The sequence below is a fragment of the Rhipicephalus microplus genome, unplaced genomic scaffold (genome assembly GCF_043290135.1).
Source record: "Rhipicephalus microplus isolate Deutch F79 unplaced genomic scaffold, USDA_Rmic scaffold_56, whole genome shotgun sequence".
NCBI classification, from domain to species: Eukaryota; Metazoa; Arthropoda; class Arachnida; order Ixodida; family Ixodidae; genus Rhipicephalus; species Rhipicephalus microplus.
Genome location: NW_027464629.1, coordinates 1,844,237 through 1,864,239, shown reverse-complemented (window position 1 = coordinate 1,864,239; position 20,003 = coordinate 1,844,237). Strand labels below are relative to the sequence as shown.

Genomic DNA, 20,003 nt, shown 5'->3' with positions numbered 1-20,003 from the left:
CGAGTTTTGATCCCGTAATAGCTTTCGCTGTAAAACGCCAGGCGCGCAACACAGTCACAGTGAAAGCTAATAGAGCAGCCTTTAAGAGCCCTTTCTGAACACTCATAGGGTAAATGCTGCAAGCACACTTGCTGCAAACACAATAGTGCATTATTAATCATAATTTCTGGATAGTAGGCCGGCATTCACTATTATACCCTCCGTCATTCTTCTCAGAAGCGTGGTATCCGCTAAATTACTTGCAAGTAAATTTGCGCCAATTGTACCACTCTTTCGTCTTCGTACTCGGAATGGGCTAGGGTCCCTTGTTATTCGTTATTGTTTTCAGACTAAGGAGTCCAGGACGTTATAAGGGAACAATTTCCAGTACGAGTTTCGGGGATGTGTCATCAGAAAAAGAAAAGAAAAGAAAAGGAAGTTCGGAAGGTGCAACCGAACACGCTCTGATAAACATAAGACCATGGTAGGTGATAGTGTTTGCACTCTGCAAGAGGCATCAAATGAAATATACCAGACACTGGCTGCTTTCGATCGATGCGCTTAATCTTGCAGACAGAGTTTCATGCGGACCGAATAGGGAGGCTGAAAAAGAACGAAAGATTTGAACGCAAGACAGGGATAAAGGATAAAGACCCTTTCTGTCGAGCAGCTTGATTACGTGTCCTAGTACTTCCTCCTACTTTTATTTTTGTTCCTTTTTATTTTTCTTCATGCATCTCTGCAATTCCTTTGTATACGCTTCCTTTGCTTCCGATGGAGTAAAGTTTTAACACATGCTCCTCGCCACTGCATCTATGAGTCGGGCCCACCAAAGTGCAGAGCTCAGCTCAAGAGATTATTTCTTGATTTCGTGTGACAGAATCCAAACATATTCACTGCAAGGTCATCACCTTAGCTACAGTGACATTTTATTATCCTCATGCATCGCTCGCACCACAAACACGTGCGAAAGCTTCTGCATAGAGAAGATCGCTAAACCACTTTCATTGTGCACCTTGCGATTGTGGCCGAAAAATTCGAAAAGAAAGCTTTTTATTAGGCATTTATTACAGCGAAAGCTGTTATGAGATCACAAGTCAAGTCACGTGCAGTTGCCCAACACCACCGCCGCCAGTGTCCGTAACCACAACACGTGAAATTAGAAAAAAAAAAAACTAGCACAAATGACACAGTGGGGCTCCAAACCGGGTTCGCTGCGTGCAAGCTTAGCATTTAACCATTGAGTTACGCTGTTGCTTGTAAATTGTCAAACTTGCCTAGGACAGGCTTGATGCCGGGAAAGCAATCGCGTTAATACAACTTATACAAAGCGTTTTGAAACAGCAAAAAAAAACAACCAGTCGTCGCACAATGCGAATAGCGTAACAAATGGGCCGTCCAATGCTCCAATCCATCACAAAAGCTTGTTCTTGTTCCCCTATTAACTGTGGCGCAGACCCACTTCAGCCACAATTGCTCATCGTCGTCAGCCACTGCATGAACAATTGGCACGAAATTCCTAGCAAGTGTTTAGCGGATACCACGCTTCTCAGAAGAATGGTGGAAAATAGCATAGAGAATGCCAGCTTACTACCCCAAAAATTTTATTATTAATGCCCTAGGGGGTATCAAGCAAGTGTGCTTGCAGTAGTTACCCAATAAGTATTTAGAAAATACTCTGCAAGGCCATTCTTCTAGCTTACGCTGCGACTGTGCAGCGCCTTACGCGCAGGCCTGGCGTTTTTTTTTTTCGTGCTTTTGTAAGCGGTTTCCGCACACCATGCTTCGGTGTGTTCATTAAAACGACTGGTAAAAGACTGCCCTGCGGGTCAGAAATAGTTGCGCTGGTGAGTTATCATATATCACAGAATCAAAACTGGTCTACTGATGTAAGTAAGATAGCTAACAACGCTAACAAAGCTCTTGGTTACTTTCGTCGTGACATACATGTTGCCCCTCTCTCAATAAAATTACTAGCTGAGGGAGAATTGCGTAAGCGGGCATTTCATTTTCTTCTCAAATAAGGACATAAGCTACTTGAGGCGAATGCATTTTGAATAGATTTATTCTGTGCTTTACACTGCTGTTATATTTTATTTTAGTTTTTAACGTTTCAGAACTTTTTATCTTTCGTATCTGGATCTCTATAGGCTTCTCTGGCTTTACCGTATTTGCCCTAGTTCGTTTTAAGATAATTAGAAATTTTTCACTTCTTTCATAACGGGGGCGTACTTTGCGGCGTAAGAACTTTAGAGTGGGTGGTTATCCGCGATTTGATTGCCCTTTTGGCAAGCAGTTGTCACATGGTTTTCATCACTTCGTTTCTTCAGTTTATCTATTTGATGTTTCGATGCGTTCCTACTGAAGACCCTGCGTACTAAATAATGATTAAGTTGTGAGTTCAGCGCTCTATGTTTGCCTTTTTCCTTAGTGTTCCGCCTTTCTTCGCACTGGTGAATCTATATACTTTAACGTATAAATTCAAAAGCGCCCTGATCAGGCTAAGACATCTGTATGGTCTGCTTGCCAAGTTACAGTGGCAGCATTGTTTCCTTGTATTGTGTCACTTACACTTTATTCAATTAGAGACCATTTCATCATCAGCCCCTCCTCTCTTCCTCACATTGTCACCTAAACGTTCGGACGACGAAGTCTTGGCCGATTCACCAAAGTGGGCATTCTAACAGTAATCAGCGACAAACAACCAAACAAGTGGGCAGGGGCACGGGAACATTTTTTTCTGGGGGGGAGAGACAGATGTGTTTAAATGCTATTTTATTCTGAGGATACCACGGCAAAAAAACGCACTGGGGGAGGGGGGGGGAACAGGGACCCGTTAGTCAATCCTCTTGCTATGAGCCACTTCACTAGGGCAACGAAGCTTACCAAGCGCAAACCTCATTGTCTGCACCGGTGTTGTCGCGTACAGTCTCGGTGTTTACTATCCTTATTATTTCCTTCGCGCAGCGTTCGCAAACAACGCAAGAAGATGTCTCAGTATAAGCTCCTTGTCGGAATGCACCTCACGCAAGGTTGCTAATCCAATGAGGTTACTAAGCATCGAAGACGGGAAGAATGACAACAAGAGGTTTGTTTAGTAGAGTCAATGATAAGGTTTGGTGGCGTTCGTTATTATAGGTTCTTAAGACCATGGCCTGACGGGCAATTCTATTAGGGATCACAGCAGATCCAGACCTAACTTGATTGCAATTACTTGCGTGGTTGCAGCGGCACGGTGCAGCCGAATTCGGATCGAGGTCAGTCAGAATCGCGATCACCGAGCCGCACATCACGATTCGCATATCGCGGTAGTGCTGATCCCAATCGAGCCTGATCGTCATTAAAAATCATCGTGTAGCAGCCCCTGATTCTGATCGAGCCTAATCCGAATTAATCTGACTTGGGCCATGTTTGTCAACAAAAGCCACCCGTCTGACGCCAGCATAATTTGTACTCTTTAATATGGCAGTGGTACCTAAATACCAGATTGTGTTTACCGTGTTAGTATAAAGCATGTTTTAAGCAAGCCACAGCCATCTCAAAGTGCCGCATTCTTTTAATCTGACCATGACATCTGCGTCATTTTTGGGCTAACTGTAACCCTCTTTCATATCAGTGGAAGTTGTGTGCAGTGCAATTTGCCCATTCTCAGTGATATGCGTATGCCATGATGACAGTTTTCTGATAGGCCATGCAGATTACAGTTGCACATACCCGTATTATGGGACAGGAGATGTCTTCGTTTTTACTGAATCAGTTTTCTGACGCCAGAAAACTGACCTGCCGCCAGAAAACAGAAAAGCACAGTCGCGATCAATAGGAGTTGCGACACGCTGGCTGTGGTTTAAATGACCCCAAGCCTTAACAGTGTAACACACCAACGCCTCCTTTATTTTTTTCAATGCCAGTACGAACGCGCGCTTCTCAATGGGAGCCGTCGGTCCGCCTTAAAGGGGTGGTGCCACTAAGTTTTGAAGCTATCCCAATCCTGCTGAGGGTTTCCTCTGTATGCAAGGACTCTCCACACGAAGGGACGGACACAACAAACACGTAGACTATATTTTAATTCAATTCTAAATGTGTACGGAATTCTCTCTCGCGATCTATTTCTATTGCTTGCGCAGCAACACTGACGATTCAGAATAGAAGCAGCAGCGGCAGTTGTCGTGACGTCACCCCAAATTTGTAGTGACATGACTCACCTCTGCCATCTCCGAAATGAGGCTGCTGTTAAGAGTGTGCTGGTGTCCCTTGCAGAGATACTGCCTGTGTTCCAATTCTTAGACAGTCTGCGCAGACTTCTTAAAAGACAGCACCAAGTCTACGCTGTCCAAAAATTAGAACACATTTAGACGGCTTTTACGCGACGAGGCGCCACTTCGCGTCAAGAAATCTAAAATGAACAAAACATAACAGTTGTATTTTCTGGCCGAACATGTGTCAAAATCTGAAATAATAAACGTTACTCACATTGAGCCTCAGGAGAAGCATCTGCTTGTGTGCAGACGACCATCCCGGTGAGATTAGGTCTATCTGATTGATTCGCTGAGTCGCCATCTTGTTCAGACGGCTAAGTAGCCTGCATCGTATTTGTCTACGATGTGGTCTTCTCGGAGCCGCCTACTTTGCCGGCTACGTCAAAATTGGAATGAGACTTGAGGTGGCCGCCATCCATTTAGCTGTCTATTTAGTCGTCTACGGTGAGTATTGTGTGCGTCCATAAATGACATTGGTTGCTTTCAAAGAGACACTCGACGCGTCCTTCACGGACAACGAAGGCGTCCGCCAGAGACGCTGCGCGCGTCCAACAGCGGGGCGTCCCCCTCCTACTTAAGCATACTGTACATGCGTTATAAACATGAATGCTTTGTTTTCTTCTGGCTGCCTTTTGCCTTGCAACTGCCTGGATGATACTGCAGCTGACCATGGTTACTGTCAGCACGTTTGTTTTGCTGGCGCTTGTGTGGCACGTGTGTGTGAGAGCAGATGAAACTCGGCACAATGTGCGTAACAGCCTTGTGTGGTCATGTGACCAAGTCACCTATGCATCAACTTCACTGCCCAAATCGGCGCCGCGAAACAGAAAATGGGCCGCATAAGTAGAGCAATACTAAATTATCTAAAATACACGAATCTTGTTGCGTGTATCATGCTTCTTGAAGCTGAAGGAAACGCTTACAGCAAAGAACACGCATGCGACAAATTTGGCGGCACGACCGCCTTATTTCAGAGAGTGGTCGGGATGCGGCGCTTTATTTGAGGGGTCACGCTGCTCGCGTCACACATGTTTCCGAGCGTTTTCCCCTGGAGATGCGACAAACGTGTTTTCCACTCCAATATCACACGTTTGTCAGATTTGTTCCTTCGGGCTCCTTTTTTTTTTGTGGCTCAAAGCAATGCCACCGCTGCATCACATCGCTTTCAATGTCAGCGCATGCAGTTGCGCTGCAGTAAGGCCTTCCCATTGGAACACTGTATCTTGAAACACTGTATCTTTTACTGAGCCAGCGCGACAGCCACCATTATGAACATGAGGAATGCAAGACGCCGCCCCACGGATGTGTACTAGACTGAACAAAAAATTACTTCATACAGTTTCCGTAGTGAGTCACTACTAAGCACTCACGAAGGCTGGGCGATGCGTGAGAGCAGGAAAGGGCTAGCTGAGAAGGTAGTGAACGGTGGATAGGGCGCATCTGGCTGGCATTAGTAAGATTGATGAGGTACTGATCTGACAAACGTTATATGGGTTCCGAGAGTAGCGCTAATTGGAGAAATTATTTCACCAATGTCTATGTATGTGCCATATAGCAGTGTTGACACCATTTTGAGTACAGGCAGAGTGTTGCTACTCGTAATAAGCGCGACTGTACAAGTGCATGACAACGGTTTCACTCGCTCAAAACGTGATTGACCTCACGAGAATCAATAAACGTAATTTCACAGAGCTTTAAGAGAAGCCTGTTTTGGATGGGACATAGATGGCTCTGTATTATGCTTACTATCTCTCTGTCAGTTTGTAAATCACCGAAGTTCAGTTCATTTTGCCGTTTCTTAACGGCCCCGTTTGAAGAGGTGTTACAGAGGGCGGGCTACATCATGTGACTGATATTCAAGGTAATCACCCATAAAACATAGAAAGCGAAATTCAAAATAACAATAATGGACTGTACAAAAACACGCATTATTAAGGAATTCGTAATGATAGGGGTTCGTTATTTGGTTATAGGTAAATAAGCAACAACATGTGGAAACTCAGCTTAATACAACTACAACAAATCTTTGAGGTTGGTGAGCGATGTCGTTGAGGTTGGTGAGCGAATCGAAACTTTGACCTAGGTGGGCCGGGAACCGAGTGATCGTGTGCCCGTTCTTCAGAAGGGTGCGTGCCTCCTCTACAATGAAGCCCGAGGCAAACACCCAGACTGCCGAGCTAGAATCTTAGTATACTTGCGTCATTTTCTCATGCATGAGTGCCAACACAATAGCAACTTGCTCCGCTTTAGAAAAGGTGGTGCCAGACAGTGAAGCCAATGAAATGATTTGACTTTTGTTATCTATTGCGAGAACGGTATAGTGAGATGAGCGTTCCATATTGTGCTGCATCTACGAAGCACACCGACTGGTGATTATACTTGATCTTCTTCAAGATCGTAGCCACTCTTGCTCTACGCTTTCTATCATTGTGCCATTGTGCTGTGGATGCGTATTGCGAGGGATCGGTGCAACAAGAATATTTTCTCTTTGCACTTCAGTAGTTCGATAGCTTCTCTCCTCTGCTAACACTGAATTGAGGTCCAGACTGGCTAACGTTCTTCTCCCCGCCAAACAGGAAGATAGAGCCAGCTGGACCGATTCCTGTGCTTTTATAATATTCGTACAGCGTATTGTGCTTGCCTAATATACACATGCGTTCTGTGCATGCAGTCAAGGGAATACCGAGCACCCTTTTGTTGCTTTACCTAACGAGGGTGCTAAGCATCTTTTTATTACACTTGTGCCAGTTGTGCATGGCCGCTACGTAAATGATTTGGCACATGAGTAAAGCATGGGAAATTCGGAGTAAATTGCCTTTTTTTCAGGCATCCTCTTCTATTAGACACCCTAGATTAATGAGTCTGATGACCATTTTCGTTTTCTTGGTAATCGCGGTAAAGGTAAACGTATTGGATCAATCGGAAACTTTTAAGAAGGAGGTCTCTATCACGTGTGGTTAGCCTGATGTCGTCATCTGCGAATGGCTTCCATCCCCTTGGCTTAGGACCTCGCCTGATTGGTCTATGACCAAACATTCGGACTTACTGGGGTAACATTTACTCTTGTGTTTTTCAGGTAGGATTCTGCCTTATACACTGCATATTGGAGACCCTCCTTAACATCTCCTTCGCATCCCTTCGAGCACCAATATAATATATGTTAATAAAAGTTAAGCATGTTGTTTTGATAGTCGGTCAAGTAAATTCTGCAAAAAACGTTATTTTTATTTTTGTGTGTTTTATAAACGTGATGCTGCCACTTTTTCTACAGGGTGGGTTCGCCTGCTGACGCAATCAGTTGCTCTTCTAGATACCCTAAACCAGAACGGTAGAGGGCTCACTGGCGTCGTACGCTTGACGCCACCGACGTCTCCTTGGAAACTGAAAATTGCTCAAGGGCATATGAACATCGACCGGTGAAAGCTCCTTACAACCAAATATCTCATTCGTAGGTTACGGTCACCCCCTCCCCTCTCTCTCTCTGCCAGCTTTTAATGAGATAGAGCTTAAGAGGTCGTTCTGTAGAGACTATGAAATCGGTGTCGTTTCTTATCATTAAAAAATTATCATCTTGCCATAAAGAAAAAGTTGAGATAGGTGCTAGTGAAATAAACAATCAAGACTTTAAGTTCGAGTGAGCATTGAATCGAAGCCATCTGCGTGGCCAGCAGGAGTCCTACCGTATAGCGATTGTATTGGTTGAAACTTGTTTAAAAAAACGTGAATGTCATGTATAGCAAGAAGTCTTTTTAATGCATCATATATTGCGTGGCAGAAGCTTAAAATTGCGCCTGGCGTTACAATATGTGGATTGTGCTAAGAGTGCTTGTTATACCCATTACAAACATCGTCAGCTGCACAAGCATCAACAAAGAGAGCAGCTTCGTAGGTTGGCATGTTGCCTTACGAATGCGCACAGTAACCCTTCAATGATTCACAAAGGGCAGAATTTCGGGTAGTGGGCTCTTAAAAACTGTACTTGCTGTAGGCATTCAAAGAAATTTGGAAACACGAACTTTACGCGCATATTAAAATTACGGCACGGTTGAGGCATGTACTGACAACTGTGCCATTAGCCTAGCCATTAAGGAGACCATTCGCACGGGGCCCAATTACGATACCGCGTTCTACTATTAAAGGCTAAGCTCTAGCATGATCCATGTTCTATAGCGGCTAAAACAGTGACAAGATGCGAGCAGAAACCTGGACTTAAAAGAAAATCTTTTTATGTGCGTGCGTCACTGTTTTTTTACGTGTTTCGTGTGTTTGTGTGTGTATCCATTATTTTCGCCGTAAAGAAATATTTGGTGAGCAACTATGAATGCATCCGCACTTCCCGGAAGTATAGGTTACTATTAATATTTATTGGTATTCAACGCCCCAAGTCGCCAACGCGATTATAAGGGACGCCATAGTGGAGAGCTCAGGAAATTTAGGAATTCTTCGAAGCACGACTTCACTTTAAGTGCATCACCCTCCAGCATTTTCGCTTCCATCCAAAACGCGGCGGCCGCAGCCGAGAACCTTAACTACTAGGTAACAATGATTAGTCGCAAATATGACTCGAGTGGTGAACACGCCCCGTAACCACGGCCCACACATTCACTGCAGCATCACAAATAAGAAATTGATTGATGACTGATATGTTGGGTTTAACGTCCCAAAACGACCATACGATTAAGAGAGACGCCTTAGTGGAAGGCTCCGGAAATTTTGACCATTTGGTTTCTTTAACGTGCACCCAAATCTGAGCACACGGGCAGACAACATTTCCGCCTCCATCGGAAATGCAGCCGCCACCACTGGGATTTGAACCCGCGAGCTGCGGGTCAGCAGCCGAGTAATCACAATGAAGAATGGGGGGGGGGGGGTTAGAAAAGGGGGTAACGATTTAGAGCACATGGTACTCTACTATGGGAGAGCTTAAAGCCGTCCCGTTGGCCTCAGTGAAGCTGCGACCTCAGTGAAGCTGCGACCAGAAGAATGTACATTTTGAAACAAGCAGCGAGAACTAACGAGTTTGGACGAATCGCTTTACAGAAATTACTTGGTCCATGTCCTCAAGTGCATCTTCAGGAAAAGACGAGCATCTTCCTGAATGATCTCTTAGTGGACAGCGGACTGGACAGGCGCTTGTGATATACAGTTATTAGTTAATATACGCGCAATAAGGTGTTAGTCCATATGCTGTGAGCAGAACTAGAAATACGAGCTTGTGGACGTTTATTGCAGCGTGAATTTTCGCAAGCAAGCTTTGCATTAGCATGGTTGAGTCGTATATATGTGTTGTTTAGCACATATAGCACTCAGGCCCTGCTAACGTCGTATACCCATTTTTTTCTTTGATTTTTTGTTTCAGACCTTGAATAAATGAAGTACGCGAAGCAATATAAACCTCGACCTCTCAGCAGCCAGACAAGTATACCAAAATAGCATACAGCAACCGGTAGATTAATCAGTAGAACATATATACCTAGTGCGTCACTTACCGAAGGTCACGACAGCTTCGGCCTTTGTACGTCCGGGCAAGGTAGATCCCACAAAAGCAACACGCTTTGCGCAGAAACGCACTCTCACAGGCTCAGTGAACCTATACTGCAAGTGCTTGATTTTCACACTCTTGGGCATCCACCGAAACTGATTTCGTCGATGTTGACCACAGAAATTCTGCTCTATCTGTTGATGCCGGCATCTAATAACAACGCACAGCAGCACACGGCACAGATGACTCCATTCGGCGAATTCTCGACGACAACGCACTTCTCTCGTTTAGCCTGCAGCGACGTTCTCAGAGCTTCACAATAAGGGTGAAAAAAATTAAAACAAATTCAATAAATGATCGAGCGAATCGGGGGCACGCAGCTCACAATGCAGCGCCGCCAAAGCGCGAGAAGCAACAAAGACAGCTGGGCTACAGGCACACCGTGTCAAGACCTCGCTTGATGTCGCGGCATTCGATCAAGCACGTGGATGGTTTTCTACTGTTCGGTGTGAACGGTTGGAAGGACTGTGATCGAGCGATAGAAAAACAGACACGGCTCTTCTGACCAAGTTTGAAACACCACTCGAGCATGAAAATAAAACAGCAAAATAAACGGACGAAACGCCGAAGAAGAGGCCGCCGTACTCTCCGAAGCAAAGCCGCGCGATAGGAGACAACGTGGAAGAACAGCTGCGGAGAAGCAAGAGCAATGCTCCGCGGGAGGCCCCCACTAGGAAGGCGGTCGGAGCGCGAACGCCGGCAGCTTCCGGCCCGAGCAGGAGAGAGACTGTGAACTTCGGCGCCTGTTGGAACCAAGGCGCGCTCTGTTTTTGTTTTTGTTTTTGTTCGTTATGGCTTTTTTTTTTAGTTTCGGAGGAAAGCGTCGCTGATAGGAGGATGACGCGGGCGCGCGCGCGCGCGTTCGTCTCGGTGCGACGGCAGCGCCGAGCCCGACCCTGGCGGAGGTTTTTTTTCACCGCGATCCCGCCGGTTGGCTCTCTCTTGCACTGCTGCACAACAAATGGATTAAAGAACCAAGGAAAGAGATCGAAGGGTAAAAGGGGGGGGAGGGGGGTGATTGTTGCGCGCGTTATACAAAATGCGGAACATTCCACGCGGGATGCACGTGACACCGGGGGCCGCGGGACAACGGCGTTCAACTACGTATATTGAAAAAAAAAAAAACATAACGCGCGTTCAAAGCGCGCACACAGCTGTCACACGTGACTTCTAAAAAACGCAGCTGCATATTCGGCTTCTCCGATGTGAACAATCCGGCAGCGCGAATAAAAATTGCAAAGTTTAAATCGGTTTGATTTAAAAGCTATGTTGGTGGCATATTCAATTCTCCACGCGAAGCGCCCTGACAAGCGCTTGAAAGGTCGTGCGATATAGCGGAGTTGAACAGCTTTGAAACTAACGCCCTAAACAAAAAATAGCACCTGTCAGTAGCTAATATTTGCCTTCTCTCCCTCGGTAAAATTTATGTCAACGCTCCATTGTGAACGTCTGAACAATAGAGATTGCTACGAAATAAAGGTACCGAACACTGAGCGAAGCAAAGGCTACACTTAAGTAGACTGACCCGGGCACACGTGTCCTCATAGTAATAATAATAATAATAATAATATTAATAATAATATTAATAAAAATTATTATTATTATTATTATTATTATTATTATTATTATTATTATTATTATTATTATTATTATTATTATTATTATTATTATTATTATTATTATTATTATTATTATTATTATTATTATTATTATTAGAGTGGACAAGTTCTCTGCATCAGAAATACAGGGACGATGTATTCACGACGCTGCATTACTTCATATACAAAAACAGATACAGAGGATTGAATGCATATCGAAGGGGAATAGTTAACTGCACCCTAATAACTAGATATTTGTGCGAACTGATTTTTTCATGCGAATGAAGAAAAAAAAGAAAAATCACATGGATCCTGGCACAGTTTTAAAATTAAAATTATCTAAGCAGAGACTCATGCCAATGCGTGACGCCAGCTACTCCTCTTCATTTGCACAACAGTCAACATCGCATATTATATAACAAACAGAAGGCTGTACAACGGTACACAGCAGTACACTTCGCATTGAGTATAATTTTTGAATACAGAAATCTGCCCACACTACAGTGAATTTCGAAAAACAGAAGTAGTCACGCCACTGAAATGTCCACACAAAACATGAAAGTTCACTAAAATGCTGGTAAAGGTGATCATGTCGTTCGGGAGCAGTCCAATAAATACTGCAATGTCTTCACAAAGGTTTTCACAAAGTTTGCTCTATGAAAATGTAAACACAAGAATATTGTAATGACAAATCCATGTTGACAACGCGAATACATTTCCTTTTCTGTTTTACTACTTTCGTGATATTTCTGAGTATTCAAACAAGTGAACGACTGCACATACAGCAATGGCTTGCAGGTTTCCTGTTGGTCATCTCTTGTGCATTCACGCAAGGTGGCCTCAAGACTAAGGCTTTTTTTCCTTCTTAGTCGATGTATAACGCAGCAGTGAAGACTGGCCACGTCTTCACGTTTCACAGCCCGGTGCAGTCTTCATATATATATAGCCTTTCTTGCAAACCTTTGACGCAAAAATTTTTGTCTGTCTGTCTGTCTGTCTGTACTTTTGTCTGTTTGTCCGTCCTTAACGGTATTTTAGAAGGCACTCTAGTGGCCAGACAATATTTCAACACCCGAACCCATCCGCAGCGCCCTCCAATATTGCTCAAGGTTCAGCGCTCGCACTTGTGCGATTGTCAATTAAAGCAATTATTGCGGATATTTGAGGCGCCATAACAACACTTCAATATTATGTGTGTGTTTGTTTTTTACTAGAAAAGGCATACATAAGTAATTCTAAGAACTGTAGCGTTTATCACGCTACGCTTACCATGCAGCGCTTGCATGAAAATGCAAGTGTTTCCAATGCTTTGATAAGACGACACGGTGGTGGTACCTACCCATCGCCTTGCATTCTACGCCTTATCACTTTAGAGGCGGCGCGCACGCCGCGCGCTCCGTTTTCCAGGATAACTGCCAGATAGCGCTGATGTTTCACGCGTGATGTGGCTTGATGCGCTCGTTCGCTTCTTCTGCACGCTCGAGGCACTCTAATGCAGCGCCTCCAGAATGCCGTTCACCTTTTTTCTTGCGCAGAACATGAAATGAACGTTTTGTTCACTCTCTTCAGACGCAAGACTATCGTCTTTCGATGACATTTGAAGTGTTACATGCAGATACGGGGCCATTTTTCTTCTCTCGAGGTCGCATGCTCTCGGGTTTTGCTTGCCGTCCCAATGAGGGAGCCACAACGCCATTGTGTGCGTCATGCCAGAATTTGTGTCAACATGATGACGTCCGAAATGTTTGTGGTTAGCGATGTCATGAAGACGTCATGTGGGTACGTCATACCATGATTTATCGCATCGCTTCCCGACTTTCTCTGGAAGGTCACCACCGATGGTTCAGATTTGCTGTTTGATGAGGCTCCTGCAGGTTTTCACCTTAATAAAAACATGTTAACACTCTCATTCTATACAATGTAAGCAGAAGAATAATAAGGATGGACATGAGTACCGCAAGCCTTCCCGAATTCGGAAATGAAGTGGACGCTGTACATTAGGTAAAGAGTTTGCATTCATTTCACACTATCATTTCTAACATAGCGGGCTGAATCTTGAAGTAAACTGAAGGAACTTGAGAAAAATGTCAAAGTCGGCGAAGCATGAAATGGAATGGGAAACAAGAGCGTAAGATTAAGAAGCCTGAAGAACAAAAGTGGTTTGAGAACAAACGTAATTATTATATATTATAGTTCACATTTAGCGAAAAAAAATATGCCACTTACCATTTGCCGCAAGACCAATAGCTCCAAACACCAATGGTCAGTTACAGCAGTGGTAAGAATAGCAAGTAATAAAGCCCCACAACGGTGGTCTAGTGGCTAAAGTACTCGGCTGCTGAACCGAAGGTTGCAGGATGGAATCCCGACTGCGGCGCCTGCATTTTCGATGAGGCGGAAATGCTGTAGGTCGATGTGCTCTGATATCGGTGCACGTCGAAAAACCCCAGGTGGTCGAGCTTTCTGGAGCATGATCATATGGTTGTTTTGGGACGTTGAATTCCATACATCAATCAATCAATTAATCATCAAGCAAATAATGAAAAACGCAGGCGTTTACGGCAGTGAATTTGACAGAGTGAAGGAAGTATTCAGTTCACGGGAATAGAACGGAACCAGCTGGCACGTCATTGGTTTCATTAAACACAATTTTGAGGGGCCCGCAGTGTACAAGACATGGACTCACAATGACCAGTATAAGGGGTAGATAGCCTTTCTTCATTCCGGCTTGCGGTATGGATACCTGTTACTGCGGGCGTATATCTACGGAGAGCTATAGTGAGCTCTTGTGTCGACCAGGCACCAGGTCGACCAGGCACCTTCCCACCTGGTCGACCTGGCTATGCTCGGCTCAAAGCGAGAAAACCAGTATGGATACAAAGTCGTTTCCTGTGTCGTACGGAAGTCATTCCCACAATGCGTGTAATCTGCACGATTTTTGTTCTAAGCACAGGAGAAGTGAAAGAAGCTGTAAAAGGTTCAGGAGCGCACGCCCTGTCAGATACATTGGGAGTATGGAAAGCTTGTTGTGTGCATGCCAGACAAACTTTCTTTCTTTCTTTATTTATTTATTTCTTTATTTATTTATATATTTCTTCCCTTGTGCACTATGGTATACCTCCTAACTGTTTCGTTCTTCCATACCAAGAATGGGACCACTGTCTTCGTGATTAGGAGCGCAGCGATTCAGTTGGTGCATGCCACGACGGCGGTCATGCTTTCAAATCTGGGCAACAATGAAACATCCCAACATGGAATGAGAACTCACTTCGATAACTTCAATAAAGTTTCACTTAGCCGTATTACAAGCGCCTGATTGACAACAAACCTATTATTGAGAGATTATTATTTATTAGAAAATATTGCATAAAAATACACACGTGGGCCGCACACATTTACGGGCTCTATTACTTGGTACTCGCGGAATAGTTCTTGTACTGTGAGAACTCCAAATCTTACCTCATGAAGTCAGCTGTCACACTCAGTACCTTTCGATATTGGAACAAAGCCTGGACGAATACCTCGTTGGTGACAAAGGCTGGTAAGCAGAGGCAAGCAACGTTAGGTACCTGCGGGTCGACAGGAACGACAGGAGTATGCTCGGCACCGATGGTCAGGCAGCCAGCGTTGACGATGAGAGTCGTGGTAGTCATGCTCTTGACAGTTACTTAGAAGTTAATGGCTGCCACGTGCTGAATGCAGTGTACCTCCGAGAGGCCAACTATAGAGGCCGTCGCGTCTACGACGGTCTCCGGACTAGTCCCCGCAGGGACAACAACGTCAAAGGCCTGTGCCTTCGAAGGCTTCCATGACATTGAAGATGCCATGGCTAGATGAGGTGCACGTCCCTGACATAGAACACGCAGGGACGTCAAAGAGATCCCCTTCTCTTCGTTTTTACCACACCTAAGTTAGCCCACTTTTTTGGAAAAATTTATCGTCACAAACGTCAATAAAATTTAACAGAACAATTCCTTCTTAGACATACAATAAATTTGATGACAAAACAGACGAAACTTACATGAACATCAATATGAGATCACATCGAAAGAACATGTACATTCGATGGCTCACACAAACACTAACACAAAAATATTTCAAGGTGAACAAGACCACATATAGAACATAAATAAGTAAATTTTGCATATTTACATGTTGGCATGCCATTTCGGCTGGCGCATTAACACATCAGCCTACCAATACCAGGACCGCCAAAAGACAAGTTTCACTCATCCGTATTAGACCGACAAAAAAGGGCAAGACCAGTGCCGAGGAAGTTCTACTTCATCGAGGAAGAAGAGCGCCTCCAACAAAACAAAGAGCAGCTCTGAGTAAAATCGCTCTAGGATCGGGAAGAGCGCGCGGCGGTGGCGGCCCGATGCAACCGCCTCACAGCGATTGCACCAGAGGCAGAAAGAGCCAGCAACAATGAGAAGACAAGCGAAGCGGCCTCGTGAACATCGCCCAGAAAAACGAAGCGATTCACTTTGAGGCAGCGAAATCCAGCAGGTACGGTTCTAAAAAGAATGCGAGCAAAGACACAATGCCTCAGAAAATGCTGATTTGTTTCCCAATCGAAGCAGTTCAGGCATGTTCCTGAGTGAACCATTCTCCACCTTTATAGCTGGTCTAGAGTGAGAGACACACCCAATTCCAGGCGCCATATGAAGTCCCGGAGGTGTCCAGGCAGAAAATAAGCCGTTAACAAGCTCCAAAACACCCGACTAGAGTGAGCACGGCAGGCTGAGGAAACCAAAGGAAGCAACAAAGCAGCAGTTATTTCAACTATGTGGTTTTTCAACACATCTATGCCAGCAGAGGTCGGCTGAACATGGTGAAAAAAATCACCACATATCCCTAGAGTTAATGATGATGAGTGGGGCGAAGCATCCGTCAGCCCATCCGTGCTTACGTCCGTCCGTTCGTACTTGCTTGTCCATCCGCATGACCACCCGTGCGTATATCCGTCCGTACAACCACACGTCTATCCATTCGTCCGTCCGTCTACTAGTCTGTCTGTTCGTACATGCGTGAGTCTATCTAGAGAACACTCCAAGTACCGCCATCTCCCATCTCGCATCCCCTGTGGCACATAACCGCTCTAGAGCGGGCATGCGCCACTGGTGGCTACGTACTACTCCATACATACAAGCCATGGACAGACCCACGTTTTAAGGAGGTTCAACCCTAAAAATGCAACAGTTGTTGCATAAAACGAAGGAAGCGTTATTAACGGTAGCCCCCTGTTAAGGTGCACTATAGGCATCAAATGCCGAAGGTGAGTACCCAGAAAGTAATATGCAAGCGTTCGTGTTGGAGATTCCTCCCCTTGCAGTAGGTGCAAAAGGAAGCGCACTGCAAGCAGCCGACAGCGTATGGACACTGAAGGGAAAGCAAAGCCTCCCTGAGAACGTTGCTGCCCCAGTGCTGAACGAGAGACCAACTCAGTGCCGCCTGACCAAAGGAAAAAATTGGCAGATCTCACGTATAGTGTGAAATGACGATATGTGAAGCAAAGTTGAGGAAGGTTCATATCTCACTTAACATTGTCACAACGTTACATGGCGGACAGACGTACTCACAGTAAACACAAGTAGAAAAGCTATGTGCACTGACCAATCCAGATAAGATGCAAGTATGTTGTTTATAGTCGTATTTCAAACTAACGTTTGAAATACGACCCCATCTGTAGTACGCTGATATGTTGTTCTAGTATTAGTCCTTGATGGAAGTGAACGCGTACACACATAACGAATAAGCGTCTATGTGCGGAAAGAGTTGTCGACACATCGTTAACATTATCGCTATGAACAGTCAACACCAGCAGCTGAGGAAGAGTTAACGGATCTGTCTGCTATTGCGGCAACGAGGTTACAATGTACACTGAAGTTTAAAGTGTAGGTGAACTGCTGAAAATCGTTCATGTCTCTTATGAAGAAGTGATCAATGACTCCTCCATTCTTCGTTGCGGGCATAGGTCTCAGAAGACGCTGTGCAAACCGAAAAGATCTTCCATGCATTGTGTGAACCAGGCTTTGACGGGTTTTTACAAATCCACGTTGAAGCAACCAGCCATAATGAGCGGCATACTCCTCTCGGCAGACTTATTCTGGTCCGTATTCTTCGTCGCAGTGGTATGACTGCCAAAAAAAAACATAGACAAGAAGCTTTTCAGGGACTCTGCGCTCCGAGGCTCAGGTAAATGGCGGTGAACGCAATTTCACTGTCGTTGCAGTTTATGTGTGCTATACAGACATCGCCAATTCCACTGCTTGCGGCTATGCCTTCGGTGATTGGAGGCTGGCGCAGTGCAACACCGCAAATGTCGAAGTTTCACGTCACAGTGTTTTTATATATGGCCACGCCGATGCATCTGCAATGTGGCCGCTTGCTACGGACGACCGACTAGAATCGCTTGATGGAAATGGGCTCATCACTCGAGCTTTCACAAAGAAGTCGTACGGAAGTTTGTTTGAGCACAGCTTCTTTTTCAATGTCTTGCACGCGTGCATGAAGATACTGGACGTTGAGAGCAGCGAGTGTGAGCTGCTTCCTCTGATTGTGGTGCCACGCGAAGGCGTCAGCCTGATCTAAAATAGTAGCCAGCCACTTTTTTCTAACCACGTCATTTCACCCACTAGTTGTCCGTCGATTGAACCACGCAAGTAATGAAACTTGAAATGACACTTTGCGTTGGTTATGTATAAGCCATCTAGGCAGGTAGCCCTAGACAGGGTCGCGTAGACAAGCCTCAGAGGATGGCGCCTGTCGTATTCGTAGACTACCTCAGCGTACGTGGCTTCTTGCAACTTGTGTATAGTTATCGCATTGGCTTGTACGAGGGAAAACTGTGTTCTCTTGCAAGAGATGTATTGCATTGCGTAGATTATGTTGGTGGTGGTTCGCAATCCCACGGGCACCCACTGCGATTGTATGGAGGGATTTGAGGCCATGACGTGTTGCCCGAGTGACGATGCCTACTGCAGATGTCGGGAACTCCAGCCACAGACGCATAATGTTGGCGTGTTCATCATGTTTGATGTAGCGCAAGGTGCCCATGTTTTCATTGACGAGGCCATCACTGACGTCTATGTTGGCTGTGATCATGTAGAGCTTGCCGACGCTCAGAAAAATTGAGGCTGGCAGCCCCCCTATCGCTTGTGTTCTTGTTAGCCATCTTTGAAAGGGTATGTCTGTACGCCTGCTCATGCTTGTAGCCGGTGATCTTATCGCAAGCAGAATGGCGAAAGACGTCGTCCACATCCTCGAGGCAGTGGGCCTAGTAGCGGTCAACCTCCGCATTGTTGTAGAACAGCCGGATGCCATTTGGGTACTTTGTAGTGGCTTGTTCGAATGACACAAGTCGGCTTTCAATCATCGTGACGTCATTCTCACTTAGCACGAGGCCATCACCCGATCTCGTAACAATCGACGAGAAGGCTGCGTCACTTTGGCGGACAACGTGAACGAGGTGGTGGTAGTGGAAATTCTTTCAGGGATGCTCCATCTTTAGCTTCCTCACTTGTCTCGCGCTGCGCCTGTACACCTCAGTTGCCTTGATGGGAGACAACTGGCGAAAGTCACCACACATGTAGACGCTGAGGCTTCCGAATGATTCCTGAAAGTTCTGCGTGATTTGGCGCAACCTTTCATCCGCTTTCACTAGCACCTCCGAGCCCATCATGTTGACTTCGTCTAATAACATTGCCTTGACGTTCCTGAAGGCACATCTGTAGGTATTTATATCGCTGTGACTCAAGCCTCGATCATCCTGCTTGGTTGTTATCTTGAGCGCCATGTACACGGTGATGCCTTCGATAGCAGAAGCGGCTTTCCCCGTTGTTGCCATAGTTACATAAGCATTGCTTGCGGAACCAGGACTCGTATGCAGCCGGTTGTAGGCATGCTTTAGGAGGTCAATCGTAAATGTCTTGCCGCACCCCGCTGGTCCCGTCAGGAAGACTCGAATCGTTTCTTTATTGGGGAGCTCCGAGCGATTGATGACCTCCAGTATCAGTGAGCGCTGCTCCTGGTTTGTGAGGCGCATGGCTGCACAGTAGTTCCTGGCACTCATGACGTCCTCTCTTGTCTTCACTGCACGGTATGTGTTACCTGCTCCGCATGCGGAAATGACGTGCACGATATCATCATTTTCGAGTCGGTCCACCGACACAACGCTTTCTTGCCTTACCACGATTTCTTCTTGCTGTTGTTGTTCACTGATGATTTGTTGCAGAAGTTTGTGGCACATGTGTTGGAGGTCCTCCCCAGAAATGTTGCCCCCGAACTCTCTTTTTTTTGACACAATTCCTTCGAAGTGGGTCTCATAGAGTGACTTAAAAAATTTTAAATATCAACGCTCTCGTGCCTGAATGGATGAAATAGCGTGGCCATTTCTCCACGCCCATCATCCACGTCCTCTCTTCTATAGGCTCGGTATCTGATGATCCCAGGCACTTTGCAGTGTCGATACTGGCCGTGATGGGGGCTGTACGTGTAATGCCCGACAAAGTCCGCGAAGCACACGTCGGCTATTTCTTCGAGGGGATCCTCATATTTCTGCACCACGTCCAGCTTCTACACGTCAGTAGAGTCATCGTCTTCATCCTGTGATTCTCGCTACTGCTT

At 45.5% G+C, this 20,003-nt stretch overlaps 2 protein-coding genes across 2 annotated transcripts in view; both read right to left on the bottom strand.

Annotated features, from left to right (window-relative positions):
* Positions 1-10,481, bottom strand: part of LOC119174295 (uncharacterized) — a 201,056-nt gene extending 190,575 nt beyond the window's left edge. Inside the window, exon 1 of the mRNA XM_075884923.1 lies at positions 9,725-10,481. Coding sequence (XP_075741038.1) covers positions 9,725-9,863 — 139 coding nt within the window. The 5' untranslated portion in view covers positions 9,864-10,481. The remainder of the gene's footprint in view (positions 1-9,724) is intronic.
* An 8,386-nt stretch (positions 10,482-18,867) lies between these two features.
* On the bottom strand, positions 18,868-19,449 carry LOC142788364 (uncharacterized). The gene has a single exon (XM_075884928.1). The coding sequence runs from the start codon at positions 19,447-19,449 to the stop codon at positions 18,868-18,870; it is 582 nt and encodes a 193-aa protein (XP_075741043.1).
* Between the last annotated feature and the right edge of the window lie 554 nt (positions 19,450-20,003).

Excerpts from the sequence above, each read along its gene's own strand:
- LOC142788364 (XM_075884928.1), bottom strand. The coding sequence starts at position 19,449 with ATGAGTGCCAGGAACTACTGTGCAGCCATGCGCCTCACAAACCAGGAG.